The sequence below is a fragment of the Bubalus bubalis genome, chromosome 11, assembly GCF_019923935.1.
Source record: "Bubalus bubalis isolate 160015118507 breed Murrah chromosome 11, NDDB_SH_1, whole genome shotgun sequence".
Taxonomy (NCBI): domain Eukaryota; kingdom Metazoa; phylum Chordata; class Mammalia; order Artiodactyla; family Bovidae; genus Bubalus; species Bubalus bubalis.
In genome coordinates this window covers 51,768,696-51,786,427 of record NC_059167.1, presented here as the reverse complement: position 1 = coordinate 51,786,427, position 17,732 = coordinate 51,768,696, and the positions used below count along the sequence as shown (strand labels likewise).

The 17,732-nt window shown below is 40.4% G+C and overlaps 1 protein-coding gene across 2 annotated transcripts in view; it reads right to left on the bottom strand.

Moving 5' to 3' along the window:
• MINDY2 (MINDY lysine 48 deubiquitinase 2) overlaps nucleotides 1–17,266 on the bottom strand; it is an 82,325-nt gene extending 65,059 nt beyond the window's left edge. The window contains exon 1 of one of the 2 annotated variants that reach the window (XM_025295679.3): nucleotides 16,187–17,266. In XM_025295679.3, coding sequence (XP_025151464.3) covers nucleotides 16,187–17,029 — 843 coding nt within the window. In that variant the 5' untranslated portion in view covers nucleotides 17,030–17,266. The remainder of the gene's footprint in view (nucleotides 1–16,186) is intronic. The other variant, XM_025295678.3, reaches the window with a different exon arrangement.
• Between the last annotated feature and the right edge of the window lie 466 nt (nucleotides 17,267–17,732).

Genomic DNA, 17,732 nt, shown 5'->3' with positions numbered 1-17,732 from the left:
AAACTGTAATAGACTTTTTTTGGAGCAGTTTTAGGTTTACAGAAAAGCTGAGCAGCAAGTACTGAGAGTTCCCATAAATATTATTTTTTAAGTTGAAATTCATTGGCAAGTTAAAGTCCCCTGCTTTTCTAAATAAAGTTTTATTGGGTGTCACTCTCATTTGTTTATGTACTGTCTCTGGCTGCTTTGCACTATATTAGCAAAGTTGAATCTTTGCAGCAGAGACCAGGTACAGCCCATAAAGCCTAAAAATATTTACTATTTGGTCCTTTACAGGAGGCCTTCCCAGGTGGCACTAGTGGTAGAGACCTGGCCTGCTAATACAGCAGATATAAGAGACTGGTTCCGATCCCTGAGTCAGGAAAATCCCCTGGAGGAGGGCATGGCAACCCACTCCAGTATTCTTGCTGGAGAATCCCATGGACAGAGGAGCCTGGCAAGCTACAGTCCATAGGGTCGCACAGAAGTTGGACACAACTGAAGCAACTTAGCACGCACGTACCTTTACAGGAAAAGTATGCAGAATACTGCTTTAGATGATTTTAACTGCTTTTAGGTAATATTTCATCAAGGTGTTTCAGTACCACTTTGAAGGTCTGATATTTAAACTAGTAGTTTACATACACTGTGAATATTTACATTCTGAATAATTGTCAGACCAATCTGAAAGTCCCATTTACACCTAACAATGCTTTTTGAAAAAATAAGACCTATACATTCTTTTATTCCAGACAAATCCAGTACAGAAACAGATTCACTAGAGGGCTTCCCTGGTGGTCCAGTGGTGAAGAGTCTACCTGCCAATGCAAGGGACACGGTGGGTTCAATCCCTGGTCTGGAAAGATCCCATATGCTGTGGAGCACACAAGCCTGTGAGCCACAACTACTGAGCCTGTGCTCCAGAGCCTGCAAGCCACGACTACTGAAGCCCACACACTCCAGAGCCTGTGCTCTGCAGTAAGAGAAGCCACCATAATGAGAAGCCTGTGTACCACAACTAGAGAATGCCCCTGCAGAGCAACAAAGACCCAGAATAGCCAAAAGTAAAATAAATATATATATTTTACTAGAAAATTCCATAAACAAACAGCTTATCCTCTTTTGGTCAATGTAGTGATCTTACTATAAAATTGTCAAAATAAAAAAGCAAAATACTAACAAGTGTATGTATTTGGGAAATACATTCTATAATCCTAGATTTCTGCAAATAGATGATTTCAGGTTTTAGTCTTGCAATTTCCAAATAATAACAACCGCCTACCACATCTTGCTTCAAGTATTTGAAACAGGAAATGACAATCTTTATATAGATTTTAGACGTGAGACAACAAATATGTAAATATTTTAACTGACTATTCCCAAGTATACTCAGTAGTATATTCAGTTCCTGAATCTTAGCCAACTAAAAATCCTGGATGTTCACTAAAGCTAGAGATTAAAGAGTACAACAGTGAAGAAATACTTGTTTCCCACCAATACTTAGGAACCATCAACAGATTTTAATTTTTTTTAACCACAAAATGATCTTCCTGAAAGCTCCTTCTCTTTTTGCTTCCCTCTACCACCATCACCACAAAAGCAAATGCCGAAGATTTTGTTAATGATCCTAAGACTTTCTTTCCGTTGTCTCTTTAGAGTTTATTAAAGGAAAAAAAACCACACACACAAAAACATGTTATGGGAAAGCTAGCCAAGAATACAGGGGGGAAAAAAATCAATGAAACTAAGAGCTAGTTCTTTGAGAAGATATAACAAAACTGATAAACCTTTAGCCAGACTCATCAAGAAAAAAAGAGAGGGGGCCCAAATCAATAAAAATAAAAATGAAAAAGAAGGTACAATTATCACCACAGAAATACAAAGGATCATAAGAGAGTACCACCAACAATTATGCTTCTGAGGTGGCACTAGCGGTAAAGAACCTGCCTGCCCATGCAGGAGACACAAGAGACACAAGTTCAATCCCTGGGTCAGGAAGATCCCCTGGAGGAGGAAATGGCAACCCACTACAATATTCTTGCCTGGAGAATTCCATGGACAGAGGAGACTGGTGGGCTTGTAGTCCATAGGGTCACAAACAGTCGGCCACGACTGAAGTGACTAAGCACACACCAACAATTATACTCCAATAAAACAGACAACCTTAGAAGAAATGCACAAATTTCTAGAAATGTATAATGTCTCAAGACTGAACCAGGAAAAAAAAGAAAATATGAACAGATCAATTACCTGTAATGAAACTGAATCAGTAATTTAAAAAACTCCCAACAAATAAAAGTCCAAGATCAGGCTCCCTAGTAGCTCAGTGGTAAGAATCTGTCTGCAAATGCAGGAGACACAGGTTCTGTCCTTGATCCAGGAAGATCCCACATGTCACAGAGCAGCTATGCCCGTGTGCCTCGATTATTGAGCCTAAGCTGTAGAGCCTGGGAGCCACAACTACTGAGCCTACGTGACATAACTATTGTGAACCCAAGCGCTCACAGTTGTGAGCCTGTGCTTCACAAGAAAAGCCACTCCAATGAGAAGCCGGTACACTGCAACTAGAAAGTAGCCCTCGCTCTCCAAAACTGGAGAAAAGCCCACACAGCAGCGAAGACCCAACAAAACAAAACAAAAAACCTATTGATTAGGTAGGACACTGGTCAACCATGCATCGGTAGCAAATAATTGTGTGTGTGTTGTCTGTTGTTTTACAGCTTTGTTTCCAAGCCTATTGATGTTTAGTACAATAATAATTATTCAAAAAATAGGATGAATTCTAACAAACATTTAGAAAAGAGTTAATACCTATTCTTTTCAAACTATTCCAAATATTGCACACAAAAAAATGCTTCTGAACTCATTCTACGAGGCAAGTTATCACTTTGATACCAAAACCAAAGATATCACACAAAAATGAAAATTATAGGTCAATATCACTGATGAACATAGATGCAAAAATCCTTAGCAAAATATCAGCAAACCGAATTCAACAATACATAAAAAGGATTACACACCATGATCAAGTGGAATTTATCCCAGGGATGCAAAGATGGTTCAGTTCAATATCTGCAAATCAATCAATGTGATACATCACATTAACAAACTGATGAATAAAAATTATACGTTCATCTCAACAGATGCACAAAAAACTTTTGACAAAATTCAGTATTAATTTATGATAAAAGTTCTCAACAAATTGGGTATAGAGAAAACACACCTCAACATAATAAAGGCCACTTATGACAAGTCCACAGCTAACATCATACTCAGTGGTGAAAAGCACTTTACCATTTCTTCTCAGATCAGGAAGAAGACAAGGATGCTTCCTCACACATTTTTTTTTTGGCTGCACCATGTGGCTCTGGGACCTTAGTTTCCCAGCCAGGGATTGAACCTGTGTCCCCTACAGTGGAAGTACAAAGTTCTAACCTCTGGACCTCCAGGGAATTTCCGTCACCACTTTTATTCAACATAGTATTGGAAGTCCTAATCATAGCAACCATGCCAGAAAAAGAAATAAAAGGAATCCAAATTGGAAAAGAGGAAGTAAAACTGTCAATGTTTGCAGATGACATGCTATACACAGAAAATCCTAAAAACACCAAGAAACCACCAGAACTCATCAATGAGTTTGATAAAATTGCAGGATACAAAATTAATATACAGACTTCCAAAAACAGTAACACTTTCTTTCAATGAAGTCTTATATAAAACATCATCTGAAATATATTTTAAATGAAGAATTGACAGAACTTTATGACCAATGAAAAGTGGAGAATAATGGGAAAAGAAAAATTAACTCTAAAGTTGACTCTAAGGTTTAGGAAACTCCAAAAATTAAGATCCCTATACCTATTGAAAACAAAAAATTTGGTAAGTTTGTATAAGAAATGATATCTGCTTCATAACTGTGAAATTTAGTTTGACATTCAAACAGAAAGTTGAGATGGAACTCAGGAGACAAAGATTTTTAATTTGTCCATGAATTATTTGATTCCTATGCTGCAGTCTATTTTTCATTACTTATGGTAAAATGGATCACTAAATAATACATAAATAATACAATTTCTTGGAAATTCCCTGGTGGTCCAGTGGTGAGGGAACCACACTTCAGAACAGGGAGGCACAGGTCAGATCCCTGGTCGGGAGACTAAGATCCTGCAAGCCATGCAGCGTGGCTAAAAAAAAAAAAATTTTTCTCAGTTCAAGTTTCACTGATTTAGAATATGCAGTAAATCATATAGTATTGATGAGTTTTTAAGTTCAAATTGTAAAATAATTATACTGTAAGTACTGTTAACTGGAATCAAAGAGAAGAATGTAGGTTTTTTTTTCAAAATAAGAACTAAAAAACTTAAGGATCCTTTCAACATGCCTTTAATTCTGGCTCCAGCAAATAAACATGTATTACAAGCTACTGTAAATCATGTTTTACATTCTAATTTCTTATAGGTAGTATTCATTTATTATTAAAAATAATTACTGTACTTAAAAATACTAAAAATTTAACTTTCTACTTGCCATCAGTATTTCAAATCAGGAACTTTTAATAAAAGACAAGCTTCAACTTCTAGCGATTTGCAACACTTTTACCATAGACGTTTATCATAACTCAAACCCCACACTCAGAGTAACATCGAGGCCTATTTAAAAATGCTTAACATCAGAAATTATAGATGCATCCATATGTATTAGATTTTCAAGAATGTCCTATTTAATATGCAATTCAAAGGATTATAAAACAGTGAAGAATGTTGTTCCAGAGAAATATTCCCAGTAAAAGATTCATGAGTAAAAGAAGACATCTTTAGTTCAAATTTCACTGGACTTATACTTAAGCAGCTCAGCAAGCTTACCAATGCTGAAAAACCTACTAAAGAAAAAGTAACAGTGAAATTTTTATATTAATTGCTTGCAAGATAGATGAGAATAGGATAAGGTAAGAGACCAGTTAGAAGGTACAGAAGATGGAAAGTAGCTTGAATTAGGAGAGTAGCAGGACAGAGAAAACTTACTAATTTTTGAAAATATTGAAGAATACAGTCAATAAACTTTCATGGTTAAGGCAAGCTCACTCACCACAGAACTCAAGAAAGGCTCTGAAATTGGAAGTGTCAGAGAATTCACAGGACATGGGATAAAACATATGGGGCTGAGAACAGAACGAATCTGTGCAAAGAGTAGATTCCTAGGATTTGTTCTAAGGAATCATGATTCATGATGTCTGTTTCTGCTTCTCTGACTTTATCACTAGCTCTTCTTCTACCCTGGTTTGTCCCAGGCCTATTGTCCACCAGGTGTTATCTTTAACTTTCCAACCAAATATCTGAACTAAGAGCTCAGGTTCTGGAGTGGGTATCAACTTACCTTGGGTGAGTTATTTGAACTTTATGTACCTCAATTTTCTATGTATGTAAAATAGGAACAATATCTACACAAGGATCTTATGATGTGGTTGAGAAAATTAAAACAGAAAATGCATACAATACATATAAAATACTTAGCAGAGTATCTAGACATAAAAATAATTGCATACTTAGGGTTATTATTATTAATCTTAGGTGGTACCCTAAGATTACTGATACTACCTGTGTGCGAATGCTACCTGGGACTCAACATCAACAAGGACGGAAGGAAAATGGGAGTTTTCCACTGAAGGACTACTCATAGCAAAGGGAGAAGAAAAAATGAGGACATCACTAATAGGACAACCACCACAGGGAGTATTCATAATATCATCTGCCCATTTCCACTTTATTTCACAAGTCCAGAGATATTACACCAACCCTAATTTTTAGGACTGACTGGAAATGAAAACTTCAGAAGTGCTGCTTGCATCTTTTGTGTAAACAAACTCCACCACTGTGTGAAGTTTTTCTCTCTCCTTAAAGGATCTATATTTAAGAACAAATAGGGTGGGCAGAGGCTAAAATGGAATCTTTGGCTCACCATCTGTTTTTCCATTTTTATAAGTAATAACTTGGCCAAGAGGAGCTACCCCAAGTCCGAGGTCAGGGGCGGCAGCCGGGAGGAGCTACCCCACGCCCAAGGTCAGGGGCAGCAGCTGGGAGGAGCTACGCCACATCCAAGGTAAGAGAAACCCAAGTAAGAGGCAGGCACTGAGAGAGGGCATCAGAGGGCAGACAGACTGAAACCACAATCACAGACAACTAGCCAATCTGATCACATGGACCATAGCCTTGTCTAACACAATGAAACTAAGCCATACTGTGTGGGGCCACTCAGGACAGACGGGTCATGGTGGAGAGGTCTGACATACTGTGGTCCACTGGAGAAGGGAATGGCAAACCACGTCAGTATTCTTGCCTTGAGAACCCCATGAACAGTATAAAAGGCAAAAAGATAGGACACTGAAAGATGAACTCCCCAGGTCGGTACGTGCCCAATATGCCACTGGACATCAATGGAGAAATAACTCCAGAAAGAAGGAAGGGATGGAGCCAGAGCAAAAACAACACCCAGCTGTGGACGGGACTGGTGATAGAAGCAAGGTTCAATGCTGTAAAGAGCATTATTGCGTAGGAACCTGGAATGTGAGGTCCATGAATCAAGGCAAATTGGAAGTGGTCAAATAGGAGATGACAAAAGTGAACATCAACATTCTAGGAATCAGCAAACTAAGATGGACTGGAATGGGTGAATTTAACTCAGATGACCATTATATTTACTACTGTGGGCAGGACGGAGAAGGCAATGGCACCCCATTCCAGTACTCTTGCCTGGAAAATCCCATGGACGGAGGAGCCTGGTAGGCTGCAGTCCATGGGGTCGCTAAGAGTCGGACATGACTGAGCAACTTCACTTTCACTATTCACTTTCCTGCACTGGAGAAGGAAATGGCAACCCACTCCAGTATTCTTGCCTGGAGAATCCCAGGGACAGAAGAGCCTGGTGGGCTGCCGTCACACAGAGTTGGACACGACTGAAGCGACTTAGCAGCAGCAGCACCAGTGGGCAGGAATCCCTTAGAAGAAATGGAGTAGCCATGATAGTCAACAAAAGAGTCCAAAATGCAGTACTTGGATGCAATCTCAAAAACGAAAGAATGATCTCTGTTTGTTTTCAAGGCAAACCATTCAATATAATAGTAATTCAAGTCTATGCCCCAACCAGTAACGCTGAAGAAGCTGAAGTTGAACAGTTCTATGAAGACCTACAAGACCTTTTAGAACACCCAAAAAAAATGTCCTTTCATTACAGGGGACTGGAATGCAAAAGTAGGAGGTCAAGAAACACCTGGAGTAACAGGCAAATTTGGCCTTGGAGTAAGAATGAAGCAGGGCAAAGGCTAATAGAGTTCTGCCAAGAGAACACACTGATCATAGCAAACACCCTCTTCCAATAACATAAGAGAAGACTTTACATATGGACACCACCAGATAGTCAACACCAAAATCAGATTGACTATATTCTTTGCAGCCAAAGATAGAGAAGCTCTATACAGTCAGCTAAAACAAGACCAGGAGCTGACTGTGGCTCAGATCATGAACTCCTTATTGCCAAATTCAGACTGAAATTGAAGAAAATGGAGAAAACCACTAGACCATTCAGGTATGACCTAAATCAAATCCCTTATGATTATACAGTGGAAGTGAGAAATAGATTTAAGGGACTAGATCTGATAGACAGAGTGCCTGATGAACTATGGATGGAAGTTTGTGACATCGTACAGGAGACAGGGATCAAGACCATCCCCAAGAAAAAGAAATGCAAAAAAGCAAAATGGCTGTCTGAGGAGGCCTTTCAAATAGCTGTGAAAAGAAGGGAAGCGAAAAGCAAAGGGGAAAAGGAAAGATATACCCATTTGAATGTGGAGTTCCAAAGAATAGCAAGGAGAGACAAGAAGGCCTTCCTCAGCGATCAATGCAAAGAAATAGAGGAAGACAATAGAATGGGAAAGACTAGAGATCTCTTCAAGAAAATTAGAGATACCAAGGGAACATTTCATGCAAAGATGGCTCAATAAAGGACAGAAATGGTATGGACCTAACAGAAGCAGAAGATATTAAGAAGAGGTGGCAAGAATACACAGAACTGTACAAAAGATCTTCACGACCCAGATAATCACAATGGTGTGATCACTCACCTAGAGCCAGACATCCTGGAATGTGAAGTCAAGTGGGCCTTAGGAAGCATGACTATGAAAAAAGCCAGTGGAGGTGACGGAATTCTAGATGAGCTATTTCAAATCCTGAAAGATGATGTTGTGAAAGTACTGCACTCAATATGCCAGCAAATTTGGAAAACTCAGCAGTGGCCATAGGACTGGAAAAGGTCAGTTTTCATTCCATTCCCAAAGAATCCTCAAACTACCGCACAATTGCACTCATCTCACACGCTAGTAATGCTTAAAATTCTCCAAGCCAGGCTTCAGCCATACGTGAACCATGAACTTATAGATGTTCAAGCCAGTTTCAGAAAAGGCAGAGGAACCAGAGATCAAATTGCCAACATCCGCTGGATCATGGAAAAAGCAAGAGAGTTTCAGAAAAACATCTATTTCTGCTTTACTGACTATGCCAAAGTCTTTGACTCTGTGGATCACAATAAACTGTGGAAAATTCTGAAAGAGACTGGAATACCAGACTACCTGACCTGCCTCCTGAGAAATCTGTATGCAGGTCAGAAAGCAAAAGTAAGTACTGGACATGGAACAACAGACTGGTTCCAAATAGGAAAAGGAGTACGTCAAGGCTGTATATTGTCACCCTACTTATTTTACTTATATGCAGAGTACATTATGAGAAACTCTGGGCTGGATGAAGCATAAGCTGGCATCAAGACTGCCGGGAGAAATATCAATAACCTCAGATATGCAGATGACACCACCCTTATGGCAGAAAGTGAAGAACTAAAGAGCCTCTTGATGAAAGTGAAAGAGAAGAGGGAAAAAGTTGGCTTAAAGCTCAACATTCAGAAAACTAAGATTATGGCATCTGGTCCCATCACTTCATGGCAAATAGATGGGGAAACAGTGGCTGACTTCATTTTTCTGGGCTCCAAAATCACTGTAGATGGTTATTGCAGCATGAAATTAAAAGGCACTTACTCCTTGGAAGAAAAGTTATGACCAACCTAGACAGCATATTAAAAAGCAGAGACATTACTTTGCCAACAAAGGTCCGTCTAGTCAAGGCTATGGTTTTTCTTTTTTTTTTTTTTTACCAACCTAAATATAAAAACGTGGTAATTATAACAAGAATACTTTGACAGTTTTTACTGGGAGGGTATTTATATCTTTGTTTTTTTTTTTAAGGTAATCTTTATTTTATTTTTTAAAGGCTATGGTTTTTCCAGTAGTCATGTATGGATGTGAGAGTTGGACTATAAAGAAAGCTAAGTCCGAAGAATTGATGCTTTTGAACTGTGGTATTGGAGAAGACTCTTGAGAGTCCCTTGGACTGTGAGGAACTCCAACCAGTCCTTCCTAAAGGAGATGAGTCCTGGGTGTTCATTTGAAGGACTGATGTTGAAGCTGAAACTCCAATAATTTGGCCACCTGATGCAAAGAGCTGACTCATTGGAAAAGACCCTGATGCTGGGAAAGATTGACGGCAGGAAGAGAAGGGTACGACAGAGGATGAGATGACTGGATGGCATCACGGACTCAATGGACATGGGTTTGGGTGGACTCCGGGAATTGGTGATGGACAGGGAGGCCTGGTGTGCTGCAGTTCGTAGGGTGGCAAAGAGTCGGACACGACTGAGCAACTCAACTGAACTGAACTGAACACTTGGAAATTCTCAAAAGAGCTTTGTACCTTCTTTAGGAAAAGTGGAATATGAGAATATTTGTGTGGCTACAATATTCCTATACGTCAGGAAGTAAAAAAGAGAAAATAAAACCTAGTCAAAAGCAAGAAAAGGGTCCAAGAAAAGAAAAGTCACCAGGAGAGAAGGAGAACTAGAGAAAAGCTTTCTGGGAAGAAGCACAGCCTCTGCAGGTGATAATGAGACAGAGGATATGTCCATTTGAACTTCACTGAATTTTCTGCCAATGGCCTTCTGCTCACTTTGCTATTATTGCACTGCTCATCTTTTTCTTTCTAATTTATTTATTTTTAAATATTTATTTATTTGGCAGATTGTGGGATCTAGTTCCCTGACCAGGGATGTAACCCGTACCCACTGCATTGAAAGCATGGAGTGTTAGTTACTGGGGCACCAAGGAAGTTCCTTTTCTACTTTATGGGGGTTCTTTGTAAATTGAGAAATTAGCCCTTAGACACATACAGTAGTCTTGCGGATAATTCCCTCAGTTTGTAGTGTGTGTTTTGAATTAGTTCCTGGTGAAGTTTTTTGGGCGAAGGGGTATATTTTTGTCTATTTTTTAACTTTAAGCTCTTTTCTTTTTTTACTGAATCAAATATATCAATTCTTCTTTTACAGTTTCTAGATTTAATGTCTAAAACTAGAAGCAACCCGCCTAATATAAACAAACTTAAGAATCCTGGTGTTCCTCCCTTGATGTGGAGTGGGAGATCACTTCAGCTCCTGCTAAGCAAAAAGAGAAGAATTTTCCACCCAAAAGGGCTAGGCAGGAGAGAAGATGTGCACATCTTAAATACAAGATATTGAAGCACATCTTAAATCAGAATAGTGTATTTAGTTTTCCACTAACATGTTACATACCAATTAGGTATTACAATACTATATGTCCTCTACTACAAGTACAGTATAAGTTACATATACATATATGTCTATATGGATTTCCTTTGTGGCTCAGCTGGTAAAGAATCCACCTGTAATGCAGGAGACCTGGGTTTGATCCCTGGGTTGGGAAGATCCTCTGGAGAAGGGAAAGGCTATCCACTCCAGTATTCTGGCATGGAGAATTCCATGGACAGTATAGTCCATGGGGTTGCAAAGAGTCAGACATGACTGAGCGATTTTCACTTCACTTATGTCTATATATATATATACACATATATATATATTTGAGTATGTGGGCCTTAAACCTATATTCTTTCTATAAGAAAACATAAGTGTGACAAAGGAGGGACTCCCTCTGTTATTAAACATGTCTCATGATATAAAAATATTAATGCAGAAGCTTTTAAAAATGTTTTATAATGCAAAAGTTAAATCATATGCAAAAGTAGAAAAAATAACAGCATAATGACAAATACCCATCACTCAGATTCAACATTTATAGTATAGGCCAGTATCATAAGAAAGTAAATTTTACATTTCTTCTGACTTGTTGATTTTTATAAACATAACTGATTCATTGGGTCACAGTCCTCAAGTAAACCTATAAATGGCATTGTTTTTGATAGATAAAATGAAAGACTAAAGAAAAATTATTTAAAAACAACCAAAACCAGTCTCTTTTAAAGAAGCAAATGAAAATATTTGTTCCAAGACATAAATTTGAGTCAATTTACCTGGTGTCAGTTAAGAGAATTAGAAAATTTGAGCTCAAATTAAATTAATGAACAGATTTCCTTCTTTCCTGATTTACTAGATTATCACAGCTCAACTATTTTACAGATTATTAATGATCATCTATTTTCCATCAGTCCTAAACCAACACGTCTAATTAAAACTCCAACATTTCCAAATCAGTACTTATCATGTTTGATAATTTTACCTGTCATCTCTCACTCAGAAACACGGCACTTCCTTCCTCTGAATCACTCAAATCCTCCTAATATATTCAGTTTATTGATTTCTTTCTTTCTTTTTTTTAAAGTTTCCCAACCAGGGACAGAACCTGCGCCCTCTGCAGTGGAAGTGAAGAGCCCTAACCACTGGACTGCTAGAGAATTCCCTAGCAGAAAAATTAAAAAATTGATTTTTCTCATTGCTTCATTCTCCCCCAAAAAAGATGATCAACTCTTTTACTTTCAACCCTTAACTCCACTGACTCACAATGAATCAACCCTTGAAAAACCCAATACTTGATAATCCTAACCAGCCATTCTTCCTGCTCTTGTTTCCAGAGATAAGAGAACTAATGGGGGGAGGAGCAAAACTGACATACTAGAAGTTTTCAGAGTACCCCAATTTAGCCAGGGCCACTTACAACTTTCTATTTATGCCTCAATTCCTAGGCATAATTTCCAATGAGATGAGAACTTCTTTAAAATACAACATAATATTCTTACAAAATCACACTTTGCAACCTCTCCTCTTAATTACTGGCAAGTTCAATAGTTACTACTGATGAGATCAACTGTTACTTTGCCAAAACTGAGAATGAGGCCTCAATTTTCACTTTTCTCTCCATTTTAATTAACATAACCTTGTCTTTGTATCTTCTTTCCATTACTTCGGGGGGGGGGGGGGGGGGGGGCGTGGGAGGGGGGTGGAGATTGTTGTTCTTTTCCTCTGAAGAGAATTTTACCACCTCTGAGGATTCCACAATATCCTAACTTTGTAATGCCCTATTCTCAAACCTGTCCTTTTTGGCAACAATCTTTCCTACTTCACCAGTTCCTTAATGCTGTTGCATTTGGCAATAAGTCACTTAAAAAAAATAAAAATTAAGCCTCTCTCCCAGACAACTGTTATGACATTGTCCCATTTCTAGTTCTCATGTACATCTCAAACTGGGCCTATACTGGTTTATTTTATACTCTTTCATCTTTACTGCTTACATTCCCTTCTCCCCACCGCCTTTATTTATTTATATTTATTTATTTGTCTGTGCTGGGTCTTCACTGAGGCATGCAGGACCTTTAGTTGCAGCATGCAGTATGTTTAGTTGCGACATTCAAACTCTCAGTTGCAGCATGTGGGATCTAATTCTCTGACCAGCGATGGAACTCGGGCTCCTCTGCACTGGGAGTGCAGAGTCTTAGACACTGGACAACCAGGGAAGTCCCTCCCCAATAGCTGAGAACTACTGTTCACCATTTACTATGGAGAATTAATTTATTCTCATAGATACCATACTTAAATCTATGCAATAATTCTCCAACTCAATTTTTCCCATAATTTTGACCTCTTTTCTGAGGCCCATTCTATTCTTCTGAAGGTATAATAAACATTTATATTTTTATGACTTGCTGTTAGTAAGACAATTCCAATCTGACACAACCAAACTTTGCATCAACTTTCCCATCTAAAGCACATTCTCTATCTTTTGAATGATCCAAGCAATTCTCTATTACTCAAATTGGAAAAAGTATCACATCCTTAATTTCCTATATCCAGTTAGTAGTCAATTCATCATTTAGGCTGTGTGGCACTATCCTCATCAAAGAGAAGGGGCAAAGAATTCCCCATCCAAAAGAGTGAATCTCATCAATTCCTGTTGCTACACTCACTACAGTCTGACTTCTAGTTTAATCTCAAATGAAAAGATCTCTTTCATTATGTCATTCCTTTATCCAATAATTTATAATAGCTTCCTATTATCAACTATATATAAAGTCTAAACAAGCCTAGTGATGGGTCCTCTAAAATTTGACAATTACCTTCATACACTGAAAGAAAGTTAAGTCACTCAGTCATGCCTGACTCTTTGTGACCAAGGACTCTAGCCCACCAGGCTCCTCTGTCCATGGAATTCTCCAGGCAAGAATACTGGAGTGGGTTGCCATTTCCTTCTCCAGGAGATCTTCCCAACCCAGGGATGGAACCCAGATCTCCGCATAGCAGGCAGACTCTTTACTGACTGAGTCACCGGGGAAAACTTTTATACTCTAATTTAACTATTTTTCTCTACAACTGCATTTCTCAAACTTTTTGGTCTCAAGACCCTCTTCAGTCCTAAAAAATCACTGAGGATCCTAAAAAGCTCTAGTTTAAGTGGATTCTATCAACATTTACTATACTAAAAATAAAAATTGAGAAAAATTTTAAACACAAGAATGCAGAGCACACATTCCATTAACCGTCAGGGCAAGGATGTCATCACACATCATACAGCTTGGAAAACTCTATTGACACTGAAAGAATGACAGTGTAAAAGGCAAAAAACAACTAAGTACTATTCTGAACAGTACTGACCTCAGAAACCCTGGTTCACTTTCAGGACACTGCTCTATCCAACCTTGCTTCTCTTAATACATCTCCCTATCACTGACGATTACTAAGTAATTTTTGTGTGCATCAATAACCTTAAGGTAGAAAAAAAAAAAGGCAAGAACCAAAGACTCTCATTAAGAGTCTGACCTAACATCAATTTTATTTCCTGCTACTGCCATTTCCTTCTCCTCCTCCGCCGCAGTCCAACCAAGGTTGGAATCCCCAAATAGAACAAACCTTTTTCTGCTTCAGCATCTTTGAATACACTATTCCCTCGGCCTGAAAGGAATTTCATTTACTCACCCATCAGACCCAGTACATAGGTTACCTCTTCTATGAAGCTCTCCCTTGACACATTCTACTCTGTAACTCCATAGCATATTTCTCTGTAATTCCATAGCATAATTCCACACTGTGCTGGGTTTATGGTTTATATGTCTGTCTCTGAATCAATACTAAGCTACATGAGGGCACTCTTGCATCTTACTCATCTCTGTATTCTATTATCTCACACAAAGTGGGAACCCAAACGTTACGGTCATTCACTTGAAGCTGTCTTTCAAAGACCAATCCAATGCTCATCTATCCTCAAATATGTGAGACCACAGCACTTGCTCTTTCCTTTGAGCTTCTGAAGTACTATGTAGAAACTAGGAAGTGAGAAAAGCCTAAAGGAAACAGTTACTCCTTCAGACAGATTGGAGACTTTGGCTTATAGGATGAAATCTAACTCCTTAGTCTAGCATTCAAGGTCCTTCATCAAGTGGCTCTTCACCTTTTCAATCTTATTTTCTATTATCTTGCAATATGAACTTTCTACTTTTGTCATCCAAAACACATACACACATGTATTATTCATTCTGTTTTCATTCCTTTTTGTTTATATCCTTTCCTCTCTCAGGATTCCCATTTTTCTGTTATTTTAAATCCTACTTTTTCCTTAAAAGCTTCCTTCAAGATATAAAAATTTCATGAAGCTCTCTGGAACTACATCAGACTAAAGGAAAATTTCCCCTCTTGGGATGTCTAATGCATTTCAATCTGCTTCCTATAACCTAGTATTTACAGTATATTGTCTTGCATTGTTCTTTAGTAATTTCAAGGAAGTCAATGCTGCAGTTCCAAATAGCTCAACAGCTCTTCAAGAGCAAGCAATCTCCACTCAAAGCATTTGAGTGCCATTATGTACTTGATACTGGTAAGATTTCTAATCTTATTTCTTTTGCATTATCCCTTGCTAGATAGGAAGATGAGGGAATTTCATAAACACTATTCCCTTTACTTGATTTTCTTTCTAACTGGTCACAAAAATCCAGGTTATTTTTTTCTAGGGAACATTTTATCTATAGATACAGCTCTCAATTTGACAGTAAAATATGTGCTCTAAAATGCATCTTCTCAGCACTCTAAAACTGCAAGCTTAAATAAGACACTTCATGTACAGGTAACTCACTCCTGAGTCCTCAGTACAGTTACTTTTGAAGGGTCCTTCCCTCTTTTGCTCCTTTATCTTGAATGTATCTTTTATTTGTTATTATAATTTTAGCTCTCTTAACACATTCTGTGTGGTTATGGGTAATAATGCTAGACTATTTAACAAGAGTAAAAGAAATGAGGCAAATAAAAACAATCCATAAAATAAAAACAGTCTTTGAAAACCAAGAAGTTATAGTAATTAGGTCTCAGGCCATTACTTTTCCATAAATGGAATTTGTCTAAGGGGCCACATCTTCCCTATTACCACGTCCTTAAGTATCCACACCCAAATGGAGCATAAACATAACCATCAAAACTTGCTCCCTGATATAATGGATTGATGATAACTTCTGAAGATGATTTTGTCCAGTTCTTCACGCTTTTGCATATAGGATAAAGTCAGTAAGAAGGAATAACAGAAAAATATAGTTAAAAAATAATCAAAAGATTTAGGATGCTCTAAGACCTGGCTGTTTTCAAGTGTATCAGGCACAGCTGTTGAAAGCTACAAGAGAGATCTTAGGTTGCCGGCAGTTCTTTCTGACATACATATGAGAATATTCCTTAAACAAGGCAATCTCAGAGTGAGTTTCGTGTAGGAAGAAACGGGGATTATTGATGAATGAGGAAACAAAGGAAGAAGATATCAGCTGAAAATGCAGCAACTCTCTCACCCCTCTTTTACCCCTCCCCAAAAGGTGTAGGAAATAGAAGCTGCGGAATGTACCTTCCAGGCCAGAAGCAAAACATTGAGGATGGCCAGTAAAGGGCAGGGGCCATTCTCATTCTGGGTGATGATAGGTGTGTTCTCTTCCTTCCACTGGATCCACTTGATATGATAGACAGACTGTCCCGGGAAGCGTTCCTTGGAGGCCGCCAGCACCTGGGCTTCCTCCTCCTCCACCTCCTCCTCTCCACACAGGGGCACAGCCCCGGGCAACACCGCCGCGCCCTCCTCCTCCTCGGGGACCCTGTTCTCAGCTCCTTCCTCACTATTAAACTCGGAGCTACTGGGGAAAGAATGTAGGTTAGAGAACGACTCCAGGGAGTCCAGGCTCGGCGATTCCCCAGGAGGGCTCGGGTCGCTGCAACTGCTGCTGAGGCCGCCGCCGCTGCTGGGCTCCGAAGAGCCCGCGGCCGCCGATTCTTCCTGGCAGGTGCCGGCGGGATCCGGCCGGGCGCCCCCGTCTCCCGCTGGACCCAGCCCATGGTCAGCTCCGGCCTCGGCTGTCTCCGGGGAGGCGGTCACCTTGTGCTGCCCTCTTACAGGCTCCTTCTGGGCAGCAGGACTCTCCAAATCGCTCTCCTTCAAGTCCAAGCTCGGGAGCGAGCTGCAGGGTATCAGAACCTGAGGAGAGCCGGCGGGAGAAGCCGAGTCCGAGAGGCTCCTCCCGGCGGCCGCCGCCCCCTGCCCCTTCCCGCCGCTGATCTCCGCCGCCCATACTCCAGGACCATCCCCAGCGGCGAGCCTGGTCTCTTGTTGCCCTTCCTGCGGAGAACCTATCCCTGGCGCTGGCCCGGCGGCCACTCCATGTTCTAGCGGTTGCAGGCTCTCGGGGCCGCTCTCCATACCCAGCCGCCCGCCCCTCGCTCTAAAGAGACCGCGGCGGGATCTCCTCAGACAGCGCCTCAGACGCCATGACAGCGGCACTGGCAGCTACAGCGCCCTTGCGCGGCCTCGGCCAGGCACGTCACAGGGGAGGTCACCGGGAGAGCGCGCGCGCGCCGCCGCGCTGTCCGTGGGCCCTGGGCGTGCCTGCGCGCCGCCGGGTGAAAGGGACACTCACAGCGACCGCCCACGGGGCTCCGCCTCGCCGGCGCGCCCGCGCGCTCTGGGCAGCGCGGGGCGTGGAGGGCGTGGCTAGGAGGGCGTGGCCAGGAGAAAAACATCCTCTCATTTTGTGGCCGGAAGTTGAACTCTGGGGCAGCTAGACCGCGCGCGGCTTCTTTAAAGGCGAGCGAGGAGGCGGTCAGCTCGGGTGTGACCGCTTAGACCTGAGTCGTGTGTGGTTCAGCCTGGGGCTGACGGATGGGGAGTTGGCAGCAGTTGTAGTATTTGGAAAAGAACTCATCCCTGAAAAGCTCAGGAGATTTGTTTCCCCAGCTTGTAATATGGAAAATTGAAGGCATTTCTTACGAAATGTAAATTTTAAATGCTGGGATCCACTCAAGGTGCACTACACTGCACAATTTCCAGTCTCTCTCGGTTTTGGCTGAGAAACACCCTGCTCCTCATCAGCTACTGGGGAAAACGTTCGCTCTACATGAGGCGT